The sequence below is a fragment of the Aquila chrysaetos genome, chromosome 6 (genome assembly GCF_900496995.4).
Source record: "Aquila chrysaetos chrysaetos chromosome 6, bAquChr1.4, whole genome shotgun sequence".
In the NCBI taxonomy this organism is placed as follows: domain Eukaryota; kingdom Metazoa; phylum Chordata; class Aves; order Accipitriformes; family Accipitridae; genus Aquila; species Aquila chrysaetos.
Window position 1 is genome coordinate 53316068 of NC_044009.1, and position 15726 is coordinate 53331793.

At 42.9% G+C, this 15726-nt stretch overlaps 1 protein-coding gene across 6 annotated transcripts in view; it reads left to right on the top strand.

Moving 5' to 3' along the window:
- The window catches only part of GPD2 (glycerol-3-phosphate dehydrogenase 2), a 79200-nt gene that overhangs the window by 3714 nt on the left and 59760 nt on the right, over window positions 1-15726 (top strand). For 5 of the 6 annotated variants that reach the window (XR_003923867.2, XM_030017336.2, XM_041124257.1 and 2 more), the window contains one exon: window positions 10511-10618. Coding sequence is in view for 5 of the 6 variants with exons in the window: in XM_030017336.2 (XP_029873196.1) it covers window positions 10517-10618 (102 nt within the window). In the remaining variant the exon portion in view is untranslated. Of the gene's footprint in view, window positions 1-7894; window positions 7914-10510; window positions 10619-15726 lie in introns of those variants that run through there. The other variant, XM_041124256.1, reaches the window with a different exon arrangement.

Here is a 15726-nt window from a genome sequence, read left to right on the forward strand (position 1 = left end):
AAAACTGTGGATATAGTTCAGTATTAGGATCAAGCTGAATGCGTAGACTGTCTAATTAAATATCCGCATTAAATATGAAGGGAATGAAGAATACCAGAAGAAAAGGGTGAACAGCTATAAATTAACTGTATCTAACAGGAACACTTCTTTCTAATTACAGTAATTGGTTTATAGTATTTGCAAGTTTGTATTATGTGTGTGGTGGGTTTTATGGCTGATATTAAGCCCCACTAATATAGAAAGTAAGGATGACTATTTGAACTATTTAAGCTAAAGGCAATGTTGGCACAAGAACAAAAAGGTATGGAAATCACCCTGCATACATTTAGTCAGTAATCAGGCTGGAGACTGGGTTTCCCACTCCTTGGATCGCAGATTTTGAAGCAATCTTTCAGTAGGACAGGAGGGAATTTAAATACTTTTATCATAAAACTTGGTAAATATATTATGATGTTTGTGTGGTGGGAAAGCTCAAAATACTTGTGACCTCAGTGTTTCTTTGTATTCCTGTTAGTTCTTAGGTACTGCACTTGGGATTACAGCCATTGCTGTCTGTAAGTATTGCCTCATTCTCAGAAACATACTGCTTTCTCTGGCAAGATTATTACTATCTGAATTCCCAAGAAGAATTTACAAATCAGACTTTTCCCCTCATCATCTGTAAGACATTTTTTTTGTAGGAGGGCAGTGAAACAGAAGAAAAAGAAATGGTTAGGTTAAAAATACCAATAGGGGAAAGAGAAGCCAAAAAGGTTTGTTCCTTGTAGGATACAGCTTAAAGCAGCTGGGATATCATCTAATGCTGGGTGGGAAAATCTTGGTACCTGAGTACAGAAAGCAAATGAAGTAGTTTGAAGCAGTGGGGACCAAGAGAAGGAATGAGGATAGTATGTCTATTTTGTGCTTTGTTTTTCCTTTATTTTTGTGCATGACAAGCACTGCAACTACTTTTGGGCATAATAGCCGACCTAGTTGCCTGTACTAGAGTGTGGGAAGGATTTTCCCCATATGGTAAACTGCTGCTTTGCTTCCACTTATTAGTGCAGGGTGGCCTGCGGGGTTTTCGGGTTTTAAGTTCTGTGTACAGGAACTTACAAATTTGTGGTGTGATCTGTGGCTGAAAGGGACTCGTAACCCTGTAAGCTGTCTAGATATTGTGGGTTGTGTTTCTGTGCTTGGTTGGTGAGGTAGTTCTTGGATAATTACTTTAATTAAAGTGCCATAACTTGTGTTTAAGAACCCGAAGTAACCATCGGAGGCTTTAGGAGAGGATCTGGAGGATGGACTCCGCCATGAAGTGTCAGCCACGTTTTGTACCCACTGGGACTCTTTCTTGGTGTGTGGCTTCATTATAGATATGGCTTACAGTAATTACATGTAGACATCATGAGTGCATGAGTCAGTGGACCAGACTTCTGCTGGTGAGGTAGATAACAAGCTTTGGTTGCCCTTCAAAGTATGCTGCTTTGTTCTCTTGTTTGCCCTTGTTGCTGGTTAGGTAACAAGTAGCGCAGGGCAGCCCAGGAGATTAGACCCATATCAGCTGAGGAGAGAGATGCTTTATGACTGTTAGGAGTGCTGCAGGGGAAGCATCTTCAATTTTGGTTGGTTTAAGCTTTAATCATTTGCTTTTAAGGTCCTTATGGTCTGACATCCTATGTAACATAGTGTTAACCACTTCAGTCTTTTAAAAAGCAAACAAGAGAGAGCTGGTAGATGATCTTGTTAAGGGGGGTGCTAATAGGATTATTTTCTGATTACATCCCCTTCTTGTTATTTGGCCACTTCCTGCATTGACACACCCTGCAAACTGCCAGTAACATGCTCTCAGAATAGTACAGCTTTAAATGGTTAAGTTACCCACAGTAAGAAACCTAATTGTGGCTTGTCTTACTGCTGTTCTGTGTGCCGTCACAGTGGCCACCTTTTAAGTAGTCCTGCAAGAAGGATCAAAAGCTGAATTAGAGGCAGCTGAGGATAGCGACTTCAGCTGTTTAGAGAAGCAGAGGCGGTTCAGGACTCTCAACTCAGCCTGGAGGGACATTGGTCTGGGGCTGTCATCATCCAAAACTTAGCTGAGAAGCTTTTGGAAGGAATGAGAAAGATTGAATTAGACAATGCTACTGTGCCAATGGCAAGTTATGCAACCTGTAGTGGTGATGATTATAAGTTTTCTATTTTTAAGTCTTCCATTGAGTGACTCACTTTATTAGATGTGTTCGTTTAAAAAGGAATGTGAAGCACCCAGATTCCATGGTAATGGCCTCATAAAGCACACAGATATACAACATAACAGATTGGATTTCTTCTCTTAATTTAACAGGTTTTGCGTCTCATACACCATGTCTGATGGCAGCATACAGGGCGTCACACACTCCTATTGCTAAGCTCTACAGTTTGTATCCATCTGTCTCTTCACTTTTGCTAAAGTAGTCATCTTTCTTTGATCTCTTAACTCGCGATTCTGCGTCTGAATTTTCCACCATTCACCTTCTCTCCCTCTTCCCTTATTCCTCTCATTCTTTCCCCCAACTTTGGCTGTGCGCTGCTTAGATCTAGCCTGATATCTTAGTAATTAGAAAGTCCTTGAGTACAGAAATGCCGGCAATTGCAGCACTTCCTTTTCAGTCACCTGGCCTCCTCGGCTGGGAGTGGGTTACACAACTCAAAATAAGATCCAGCCAACAGTCTTGCAGCTACCTGGGCCGGGCATTACGGGAAATAAGGAAGGCAAGTCACTCCTAGGATTTTTATTGGCCTAATGAGAACTGCAGGGTGCAGATGCTTGTTATGTGGGGCATGCTATTCAGAAGCATCTACTGAAGACGGGTGTTGAAATCACTTCTTTAAAAAACAGGATGTAAGTTGCACTTTGTATGCTTTTTGGTTTATAAATGTGGGGCTGAAAGTGAAGCAGAACCCTGTGTTTAAGTGTATTAATTGATGAAGCAGAGCCCTTGCCAGCGATGCAGGAGGTCCAGGGTCTGTTAGCTTGTGAGGTTCACCCAGGGACCGTGCTGTGGCAGGGTTGCCGGTCACCAGCCTGGGCTCTGGAGTAGGAGCTGCCTATGGAAGTGACTATTGCATGCTTCTTTATCTGAAAGTAAGTGTGACTCCGAATTGCTGGTTAAGAAATGCACTGCAGGAGGGAGCGGTTCCTACTGTGACGACAGTCTGTATTAACTTTTTTAACTTTCGGGAACTGAAAGCATGAACTTGTCCTGATAAATCTTTTGTGTAGTTTCCATTTCATGTAGACTAGCTCTTTTTTAACTTTTGGAAACTGAAAGCATGAACTTGTCCTGATAAATCTTTTGTGTAGCTTCCATTTCATGTAGACCAGCTCTTTTTTAACTTTTGGAAACTGAAAGCATGAACTTGTCCTGATAAATCTTTTGTGTAGCTTCCATTTCATGTAGACTAGCTCTTCCTCCCCCCCGCCCCCTTTGTGTTTCCCGTCAAGTTTACAGCCTATTTCTTCTTGTCAGGAATCCTTTAATAGCTAGAAGTTTGAGCTAATGTCCCTGTGAATCTTTACCAGTACTCAGCTGGTTCGCTGAGAAGTGTTCCCTGTGGGTTGTTTAACTCTTTGGAGAGATCATGCTGTATGCAATATCCGCTCCTTGCGGCATGCCGCTGGCTCCTCCCGTGCTGGTCAAGGGCTCCTTGCTGTTGCTGGAGCTTGCTCTAGAGCCTGTTGGGGACTTCAGCCCACCCTCGAATCAAGGGCATGGGTCCAAAGGGTGCCATTTATGACCTGTATCGAAACCAAGGATAAGGCTTAACATGCAGATTTACACTGTCAGATGGCACTTACAGCATTAAAGCACTGTACACTGAGCCATTTTTAAAGGTGACTCAAAGTATTTGTGTTATGGAAAGATGACATTTCTGAATGCATTGCTTCTCATGCTGTTTGCTATTAAAATTTTCATTAAAATAAAATTCGGTTTCCATCACAAGCTATTGATCTCAGCTTGGAAGAGAGTCAAGTTTTATTACCTACTTGCAAAAGATGAGGGGCTTTTAAGCATAGGCTATTCTCTGTGTACATAGCACTCTGTGTGCAACCTTTGTCTTAACTAGGTGGACTGCATTCTTTCCCCTTTCATGTTCTGTGCTCTGGTTTATCCTGCTTGGTGCTGGCAGCAGCGTTTAGCAGCCGTTCTGGGACAGAACTTGAGGAAAAAACCCACAGGTGTATGTTCAGAGAGCCTCTAATTTCTCTTTGGTTGTGTGTACACTGGGGCAGTGTTTAAGCTGTCCTCCTGCCTAGCAGAGACCTTGTTGCGTGCCATTTCTCACGTGCAATGTAGTTCCTTTTGGAAAGAAGCTGGAGCATTTGGGCAGGGAGATGAAATCAATATGGCCTAGTAGAGCCCCACTGAAGAGTCTGGGGCAGAGCCTCGGCATGGCTCACTGCAGCCTGGCACGTATGTACCGTGTCTTTGCTGGCTGTTTGTCTGGGGCTCTGCCTGCCTGTGGTACCTGCTAATGCCCTGAGCTCAATTCAGCATAATCCAAATACATCTGCTCATACCTTGCAAATAGGGGCTCACGGGTTCCTAGGATGAAATTGAGATGTTCTAGGTGTAAAAGCACTGTCTGTAGGTTTGAATGCCTGTCTAGCTTTGCGTTGGAGTGGCTTATGTTAAGCCGTGTTTTCCTTTCTGTCCCTGAATAAGCTTCTTTTACCGACGGTGAGCAAGATTTATGTGGCAATTTGAGCAGCTGGTCTCCTGGGAGTGTTCCTTTCTCTGGAGAATTGCATATAATCTGGCTATCAGCTCTGAGTAGAGCTAATGACACACGTACCCAGCTGTCGGGCAGGCAGAGGGTAGCCCCTTACCGACAGCTGACGGCTGAGGCTAGAAATCCCTCCTGTATAGAGGGCACCGAGCCTGCTGGTTTCTTTATGTTATGTATGTTATCTTGCATAATGAAAGTGGCAAAATTGTTCTCTGTGGCACATCTAATTTCACCTTACTGCAGTTAGGACAGCTGTATCCACAGTGAGACTGGTGTAAGGTCCCGCTGCAGGAGTGATCCTGAACCCCATTCCCTATGTACCTGTACCTTCATGCCCACTGTGGCAGTGCCCGGAGCTCAGGCTTGGTGTCAGTTGGGTTGCTGTAAACAGGTTGTGTTAGTAGAAAGGCTAGTCGCAGCTCTCTTCATGTTGTTATATGTGCAGTGAAAAAACTGTGCTCATTTGTGGGAAGAAGCTGTGGGGCAGTCGGGTCAAGTTGTAACAGTATGTGGGCAACCACATTTGTATTCTAAGGATATTAAAATGGGACAACAGAGGCGAGTGCCACTCGGCTGTCCAGTCTGATTCTCTTTCGAGGTTAACTGCCTTTGCTGCTTTTGAAGCAGCTTCTGTACTGCTGTGGTTTCCAGCCTGGTATATAGGTACACTCAGGTTTCTCTTTTTCTTTTCCCCCTCTTCCTGCCCTTGTTGTCAGTACACGTTTGTGTCTGGCTTCCTGTGAGGAAACCAGCTCTGGGAGGTGGTGGAAGCGGACAGGCAAGCAGCGGCTGTTGCAGCTCCCTGGATTGGACTGCCTGTGGTTGAGTGTCAGCAAGTCCAGGTGCTGGTGGAGCTCTGCAGAGTTCTGCATGTGTTGCATTGCTTGCACTGGGTTCTATAGGGTAAAAAGTTTCACCGGTAGAAATTTGAAGGTGGAAAAGGTTAGTATGCCAAAAGACTGTGGTAAATAGGCACCATTGTAAAGATTTTGTATCTCCTCCAAAATTTTCGAGAAACCAATTTTGAGTTGAACTTCCATTTGATTTTGATAATAATTTAATTTCTGAAGACGAACTGTCCTTTATTTATGCATGTGAAGGAATATCTGTTGCATGCAATGGGCAGTGGAGTTTGTTGGGTTCCTAGTAGAGATTTTGTATAGGAAACTGTTAAGTAAAAGCTGTTTGCTTGCCTCCATAGTATTGTGTTAGAGCTGGTGACAGATACTTCAAAGCTTTCTGAATCAAAGTAAGCATTGTGGGGGCATGGGGGTTTTGTTGTTTTTGCCATTTGTTTGTTTAAACAAATTCTCTGATCTGGAAGAACTAGTGTTTATCCTAGCTAATGAACGAGAACCTGCGGCACCCGTAACAAAATGTTGCCTGTCAGCACATGTGAGTACAGCAGTCGGGTACAGGGGTAATGAAAGGTATGTTAGCATGGCCGGTTGCTGATACCGGCGGGAAGTACAGAGGAGATGGCACAGGGAGCTCCTTCAACTGAAGCAGCTGAAAGCAGAGACCTTGGGTCTGTGCCTGCTATTTGCAGAGGCCTATTGGGAGATGGAAACGGAGGAGATGTAGCTCTCTGAACATGAAGAGCCGTTGCAATACTAGTGAGTATCTTATTTCCCAGCACTGGCCCAGTACAGCTTTTATTTAGTACATGAGCATATTCTGTTTGAGGTTTCTTTAGCAAAAAAGTTATCAGAAGAATAGATATTTCAAACTATTGAAAAATAGCATAAGGCTATCTATGTAACTCAGAATTGTGGTGAGTGCTCGGTTTATTTCTCCTGATTACTTTCATAATTTTGTGCAGGATTGTTGTACAAACAACTTAAAAAATCTACTACACAACTCTGGGGGAATTTGTGCTTTTTTTCTTCATATATGCAACGATACTTCTAGTGTGATTCACAATGAGATAAACTTTAGATTTAGATTGATGCAGTAAGGATTTTTTAACCCATAGCTAAAGGTGTAAAGGTCAAATAGCTACAGTATTTCTTCAGTTTTAAAAACTTGGGGTTTGTTGGTTTGGGTTTTTTTTTTTTTTTTAGAAGTATTGATAAAATGCTTGTTAAAAAGGTGCAGTAGAACATGCAGTCCTAAGATCATTATTTCTTTGTTTTAAAAGCAAAAATAAATGACTTCCAAAGCTGTCTGGGAATGGCATTTTTAAAGTAAACTGGTGTAGGCAATGATCACTGAGACTTTTAGTCAGTGGTTTGTATACCTTGTGCTGCTCTAATTCACTCTTACTCAATGAAAATGTAACGGTTTAACTCTGGTAGGTACGCACCTGGTCTTCAAAATAAAGTCTCAGAAAAGGTTTAAGGAGGCCAGGGGACAAGAAGCAAGGATTAGTGTCGGCTGTGCTTTCAGTTACCCTGGTTCTGCAGTCTGCCCCTCTGCAGGCTTGGTTTGACCTTGGGTGGAGGGTGCCTTGCTGTGCAGCGGAGGGTGCAGGTGCTCAGCACTTGGCTAGGAGCCTGTTGGACTGCGCTTGCCATCTAACACCAGCTGCTGAGCTATGGCTCTCAATTAGTTTGTTCATAGTTAAAGAACTTTTGAAGAGTTTAGCTGAACAGGGATAAGTAGGGATTTGTGCTTCAGCCATCGCCCTTTCTTACAGAATTTGGTGAAACACTGAAAGGATACACTTCCATTTGTTTTCTTGAAAGCCAGTATCTCTGCAGACGTGTAAGCCGGCTTGTTGGAAGATGCTAATTTGTTCTTTTTAAACTCCCTTGGATTCTAGACCATATTGTGTTCCCGGAACAGGCACTTGTGAGGGTTTCATACTCTTACTTGAAGTGACTCCTTTGCTGATGCGTAAGGTGTGTGAAACTACTTCAAGACTGCCACCAGTTTGCAGTCTGAAAGACGAGTTATTATTCTAGCAACTCAAAGAAACCTTATGGTAGAAGTGTGTAGTACACAGAGTGCTTGGATGATGTGTATGTATTCACCATCACCATATGCTTCGTGTGGCTATAGACGGTATGTGAACTGATGTTGATTGTCTTAGTTCTTTATTTTGTAGGAGATGATGAGCGTGGTGATGGCAGTGCAAGCCTTCCAGCTGCTGTTTTAATTCTTGTGCAGTACTGAATTTCATATTGTGTTACGACTTCACGAGTATCTGTAGGCGTTTTCAGGTATGTAGAAGTGATATTACAAAAGGTTGTCTGAACAGATTTAAGGTGGTAGGGTTTAGCTGATGGTTAGGTTTTACTTTTTAATTTGGGGGGGAGAGAGATAAGCATACAGGATAGGGTCTGATTCTGAGGCACTCTGCTCCTTTCATAGGACGTTTCTCAGATTGCTCAAATCGTGTCGTGCGAGACTTGTGCCAGACCGACGGGAGAGGGTCTCTGCAAGCGACAGGCCTGCATCCTGGCGTGCGTGGCTGTCCCATGAGCTGGCTGTGCTGGGCTGCTGTGGCAGTTCACTGGCAGGTCCCCCCACGGGCAGCCTTCCTCGTCGGGCGCTCGCTTCCCTCTTGCAGTGGTAGCCCCCGTGCGATGCAGCTGGGCAGTGGACCGCAGACCTGATGGGGAGCCTTGCAGCCCTTGGGAGCTGGAGCTGCACCACAGTGCAAAGCGAGGCTCTGCAGCGAGCGTAAGGGGAGGCGTAGGGATGGCTGCAGCAGTGTGGCAGCCTGGCTATCTGTGATAGATAGCACCCTGGCATACTTCTTATGTAGCTGTGTACTGGTGGTGGTGTGGCTGCTTGCTGTTACTGGCAACAAGGTCCCAGGCCTGTGACTCAAGGCTTACTCCCTGTTTCTGTGGAAGTGCTGTAGCTTTTGACGCCAGGCTTCCACAGTAACTTCCCTTTCAGAAACTTCCCTTGCTGGGGTTTTGTCTGTTGCCTTTCCCTTTTACTCCTCCCTGTCATGCTATAACGGAAAGATGAAGTTGGTCTTTTTTGAGACCGAAGTATGAAGTAAATGGAAAATGTGATACTCTACATATGTACCGAGAAAGGTTGTTGTGGTGGGAATCTTCAAGAGCATATATGCTGCTCTTCAGAAAAACGTGTGGGAAGCTGCAAGTCTTGGCCTTCTGTACAATAATCGCTTGCATACAGTACGTACGTACAACATCTGTACATCAAATGTTTGCGTACAGTAATTGTGTGTGGAATTTCCCACCACACTGAGTGTGCTGCAAGCAAAGCGCATGGGGAATGAAGTTAAGATCTACACCATCTTAAAAATGAAGCTTTCTTGTTTGGCTTGTGCCTTAAGCGTGTGCAGTGTATTTTTTAAGAAGAAAGAGCAATTATGCTAGCTGGAAGAACTAATAAGAGGAGAAAGATGTGTACAGATGTATGATAACATATAGTATTTCTTGTTTAATTGTCTTTATAAGGCCAAAGAAATAACTCTTCAATTGTAAGTAGTTTGCTGCAAATCTTGACAAGAAAGCTGTACACTGGCCAAAGTAATGGTTTATAACCCAGTCTGGTGTGTTTGGTATAAGATGGGCAGCAGCTGCGGAGGGAGGGCTGCGAAGTCTCTAGATCAGCACGCACACGGTGAAGTGCCGTGCCGTGCCGTGCCAGAGCTGTGCTGGACCACGGCAGCAGGGGTGACCCGCGGGGTCTCGCTGGAGGACCAAGGCAAGGGCTGAGCCCCGTAGCCAGGCTCCGGGTAAGGCGACCGGGGCCTCCCCCCCTGCCCAGCCCCGAGATGGGGAGCTGCCGCGGCTCCCTGCTCCTGGCCCGGGGCCACTGCCGCCACGTTGTAAGTCTGCTGGTGTTCCGGTGTTGGCATGGGGCTGTACACGTTGCCTGCTTCTGCTTTAAGCCTTAACGGTGTTAAATCTCTTGTATGGAGACTGCTGGGTGAATATGGGGTTTGGACAAAGGTGTCTTCGTAACTGGAGGGCTTGGAGCGCTGATGGGAGTCCTTCAAACTTGATGTATGTTGTTTCTAATGCGATGCGAGCTGCCGCGGTCCTGGGAAGATGGATTAGGTTGTGCCTGCTTAAGATTCAGGTCAGTTCCATGCAAATTTTTCATTCAGTATCCGAACACTGGGTCTTTTAAGAATTTGCCTGACCCACATAGAGCTAGTTTTAAACCCTCTGTAGCTAGATGATAAAAGTTCTGTGCTTACTTCAAGCCACTTAATCTTGTCCACTGTCTCTGCTGCTGCTTCTCACTGAAGGACCTGCTTCCTGACTAGCAGTGCATTGCTTCTCCACTGTTCCCAGGTAAGACAAGCTTTGTTGGTATACAGTGAATACAGGGATCATAATTCCTGGCCGGAAAGCAGGATGGAGTGCTGTTAGGCAAATGTGACTGTAGAAATAGTTTGATGGGACTGGAGAGTAGCTAAAGGTGATCTTGTCAAGCAGGTCAGCTGTTCTGTTGTAAGGATTTGGTGGCCATCTGGCTGATGACGGCATGTTCTTGTTCTGCTTTTGCCACAGTATTGTAAGCACTTGTCACATAAGAGTACTTAAGAGTTTAAATGAGGGGTGTGTGTACATATCTACTTATATATCTAAATACTCTTTTGTCGTTCAGCTTTCACAGCAAATAGCAGAGCACTCTGGCTTGCCTCTGTCTAGTCTTTGTTTGGAAATCATTAATATTGCAATGAAAATCGCTAATTAATATATTGCTACCCCAGGTTTCAACTTGTCACAACACTGTCATTAGTTTCTACAAATGGTCTATTCTGTGTAGTCTAGATTCTAACATGGTAAAACTGCCTATTAATTTTTATATTCTTTTCTTACAGTAAAAAATGGCATTTCAGAAGGCAGTGAAAGGAACTGCTCTCATTGGAGGAGGTGCCATAGCAACAGTTTTTGGCCTCTCTCAATTTTCTCAGTATAGAAACAAACACGTAAGTATTAATTATGATTTCTGATAAAATATGAAACTTAAAATCTGTTTGAGCGTATGTTAGACTTATACGAATAGTTTTGTTTGGAAAGGAATGCCAAAAGCCTCTCAGCTTGATTTGGTAGGTGCTAATCTGGAGGGTGGCATTAAATGATGTTTCACTATTGTAGGTCTTTAATGAGGAGGGAACTGCGATTCTTGTAAATCATTTTTCATGTTTAGAAAAATGACCTTTGTGTACTACTAGGGATTCTACTTAGTTGCAGGAGTGGAAAGTACTGATTGAAGTATAAGATCTAAGTAGAGTTTGGACAGTATTTTCAAACTTAGAAGGTTGAAGTAAAAGCAGTAGCACTACCTCTGAAAATCTCAGCTTCAAAACAGTCATGGTGCCAGCTCTCGTTCAGTACAAAAAGCTGAAAACTGTTTGAGGATAGGATCTGTGCCAAAGAAGTCAATGGCGAGGCTTCTGTTGTTTCTGGTGGGCATTGGCCTCTATCCAGTGGGTACAACCTAGACAACTGGTAAGCTCGAGGTACAGTTCAGTGCTGTCTTCCAGATAACTAAGGCACAAAGACAGAATACATTCCCTGAGCAGTGAAGGATGATGTTGGAGACTTACTGTTAAAATAAAGTAATGGCAGTAGGAAGAGGTGCAGTAGATTCCAGTGTCAGTTTGTGTATTGATTCTTGCTGTTGTAGAAAATAGATTTCATTGGCATATCTGCTCCTCACAGTAAAGTCGGAGCTGCCATGCTCTTTAACTTGCTTCTCGATGCAGAAGCCAAGGAGAAATCAGTAAAAGGAAGTTGTGGACTGGTTTCAGGTAGAGCTGGTGTGGGTCAGCAACTACTCTTTGTCTTAAAGCAAATAAATGCCTATTGTTTTAAGGCAGTTGTGCTGTGCTTTAGAGTTTTATAAAATAACCGTGTCTAGGCTTAGTAGATATGTATAAGGGAACATGTCTTCTGATCTTGTGTTAAATGTGGGCTGTGAGGCTGGTACCTTGCATTCGGCCTGCAGTCAGTCTTCCGTAAAATGGTTGAAGTAGGTGTAGTCAGAGCTCTGGCCTGATTTGCTTCAATCTGGATTTGGAAAAAGCTTAAGCCCAAAGAACCACCTCCTCCTTCCTTTGAGATAGTATCAATCTGAGCAGCTAGGTGAGCAGGTGCTCATTTTGCGTGGTGTTTTCTGCTTCTCACCTTAGAAATGTAATCAGTCAGCTCTTTATCTAGACAAGCTGTTACTCTGTGAACTGCTTTAGTTACCACACATTTACTATAAGTTGCCATTCAAATTGGGCAAACTGAAAATAGGAACAGAAGTGGATCTTAATGGTCTAGTCGAAGGTAAAACAGTGGGTGATGGGAGACAGTCTTCACTGAGCTCCATGAAGGTGTGTATTACGTCTGAATAAATGATAATCTGAGTCTTCTGGCTGTTTCTATGGGGAGGAGGAGTAGCAGCTGAGGTACTGGTAAAGCAAATGAGATGAGTCATTTCTGGGGAACCTAGCTGGAAAGTAGATAAGCCAGGATCCTTATGGCTTCAGAAAAAATGTTGCTGAAAATAAAACCTAGCATTTAAAGTGAGCTTCCCATTGGGCTGCCTGTCTTGCACCTAGCTGATAATACTGTTTCTAACTCTCTCTGGAGTCTTTATCACAGGATTTTACAATCTGGCTTCATTACTGTCAAGAAATGGCAGCTTCAAATTTTAGGACTGTTAAATAAGAGGAGGAGTTGGAAGGGAAAAGTGATCTGGATAGCTCACTTGTTGTATATGCAGTATTCCAGAATTCAGGGAATTCCCATTTTTCTGGGACTAGATGGCCATTGGATGGTTGTTACGAATTTCCAGAGACAGATCAAAACCCAGAGTTTTACAGAAGGTGATCATGGTGTCAAAATGAAATAACCGCTTGTCCCCCAATTTCTAAACCTATTGTGTAGGATCAGTCTACAAAGGATCTGAAAATTTCCAGCATATGTATAAGCAAATGGATCTGTCAAGTGAACAGCATGTTGTTTTCATGTTGTACTAACTTGCATATTTCCCACGTGATGTCCCTTAAAGCTGCTGCCTTAAACACCTAATATAGGGCAGCAGGTGGAACGTAACTGGAGGGATTGACACAAAGGAGGACAGTCCATTTGTTGTGTTGACATACCTAAGCTGTGGGCATGTCCCCCAGCCCAAGTGTCCTCTTTTTAATAATGCCTGCCAATCAAATATATGCTAGGGCAAAGATCTTGTCTTCCTTTGCCAGAGAAGGATATTGCCCCAAGATGTGCACTAATTGGCTACACATTGTAGGAAATCTGTTGTTATTTCGAGAGCAGAATCCAGCACACAATAAGACAGAAATAAAATGCTCAGGTTTTTTACCCATGTTCATATTGCTTCACTCAGTGACTGGTTGTCTGTGTTGTGGCTAGCATCTGGAATTAGGGGCATCCAGTTACAGAATAAAGACCCCGGCTGGCTAATAATCCTGAACACACCATCTAGTTGATCTGCCTTTGTTTTCCATGTTCACTCAGCTGGTGTTCAATGTTTCTGTGAAACTTGTCTGCCCCAGGTAATTCCAAGGGAGTAGCTGAAGGGTGGTGAAAGTTCTGGCCCTTGCGAATGGGTGGGAGGCCATTTGGATTTGTTAGTCGAGCATACTAGTGGGTGTTTTGCCTACTGAAAGGGATGACTGTTGGCAATTTCTGATGTTGAAATTTTAATTGCCCTTGCTAGGTTTGAGAGTCAAAGCCTGACTGTGAGGAGAATGGCACAGTTAGCAAGGTTAACCTTGTCTGTATGTAAACAGCTGTGAAGTGTTTACACCTTGGAAATAAAACACTCCATTGATTCAGATCTGTCCTGGTTTTCAAGCTTTTTGTCCCAACTTATTTTTCTATACACACACACGCACACATGTGCTGACATTTTGGAGCACATTTCTGCAACAGCAATTGAGGCGATATAACCTGAGAATATCTATGTATGGCATATGCAGGCATACAAGCAGTTTAGCGAATTGCCCTTATTGTGTGTTGGGTTTTTTGGCAACACACAGTTCCTGCTGAGCAAAGGGAGGATGGGAACACATGTTGACATGACAGAACTGTTGTTGAATTTAACTCATAAGCTGATGGATGAATATTGCACTTCTGTGTCTCTTATAGTAACCTGATCGCCGGGATATTTACTGAATTAATAAGCTGGGTTAGCCTAATGCTATGTGTAAGGGAATAAGTAGGAATGACACTAATTCAAGCAAAACCTCTTTCAGTAAACACACAGGAGTCATTCTTTCATATTGAATAACCATTACCCTTAAGGAAGCTGGTCAAGCTTTCTGTGCAGCCTTACAGACTTAGGCTGTTGCGGGCAAATGCATAAGTCTGACAAGAAGGCTCTTGGTTAGATTAAAAAGAAAAACCCTTTTCCAGAGAAAAAGAGACAGTTGGGGAACTCTTCACAGCAGGCAGTACAGACGTCTGAAGAAACTAGTCCCTCCTAAACTGTTTTCTGGTAAAGCAAAAGTGTGCATAGACTCTTAAATTTTTTTTTCAGTGCTACCACTGTAAAGGAAATTAATCTTAAACAATACAGGAACTCTCAAATCCATGTACCCTACACTGACTACCAGTCATGAGGTCCTGAAAAGAAGAATTGTATCTGAGATGAAGTTGGAACCCTCTGAGACATAAAATACACAGGCTACGTACATAATTGATTGATTTGGCCTCAAATATTCAGATACCTGAATGGCAAAGGTGATACAGCCAGCCTTTGCTAGCTGTTTCATCAGCGCTTCTAACACTAATGGTGATAGAGAAATGGAAATACCAGTTTCTCTTGCTTCCTGTAGATGCTGACTGAATTGCTGCATTCTTGCTTTTTCTGCCATTATTTTAATGCTGAGCCAAGTGGGCTAGAACTAGATATGATGTGGGTATTCTTTGATGTGCCAAGTTTGAATTGGAGACCCCCGATGATTTCCCCCCCCTGCCCTCCCCGTAATCATTAAGGGAAAAAGCACTGCTTTGTTTTGGAGTTGTAAGAGATTGCTGTCTTTTCCTAACTAAGCCCACTAGGCAATCCTTCTCTCTTGCTGGTGCGTAAGGACATTGTTGGTCAGTAGGAATTGCTCATCAAGGTGAATCCAACAGAGTGTGATAATAGGATAATGCATTGGGGCCTGCTTTTGGGGTTTTTTGATTACTTTTTTTTTTTTCTTTTTAATGAATAAGGATGATGAATTTGACTCTGCAAACCTACCTAGAGATTTACATTAGCAAATTAACAAGAATGCTTGCTTATGGATTACTAGATCACTTTATAACTTCATGATTAAATTCAAACTGCCAAACTAAATTTCTTCTTGCTAAGAGTGTAATCAAAACCATTCAAGGAACTCTTGCCTGAGAAATTGTAGATATAAACAGCAATTGCTTATTTCAGTAAACATACTTGTTCACTGCCAAACTAATCACGTTATTGCAGATGGGATCCCTGTATGCAGCTTTTCTTCACTCTCGCATTTAATTGACAGCAAGATGAATCATATCTATATCAATTCCTAGTGCGCTAATCACTTTCCTTATATTTCAGTGCTAATCTCTATGCTCTTGCTATACCAGTGGCTATCTGCTTGGAACTCTGGTCTATGTTTTACTATAAGCCATTTGTTGTACATAATGTGTTTAAAACCAAAACAAAAAATATAGTCAAAACCAAATTATGCTAGTACTTCTTGAACTCTGAATTTTGGTTTTCATGTATCCTCTTATTTTCCTGAAGTTAAGTTGTACACTTTGAAAATAGCCACTAGTTTTGCTGAAGAAGGCATGTCTGGAAACATAGTGCAAAACTAATTTTGAGATGGGGATTTTCACTTTTTTAAAGTTTAAGAAAGTTGAGCATAGGTAGTTGAATTTGCTCAACCCAAACACATGCAAGACTAAGCCATGGGTGGTTTTGGTCTTCACAATTTCCTGCTTGTCACTGTTGTCTCCAAATCACAGGGTGATATTTAGGGAAGCTAGGAAATTGGCATCAGTTCTCTGTACTCTCTGTAATGATACAGGACTAAAAAGCATGCTTAATGCAACA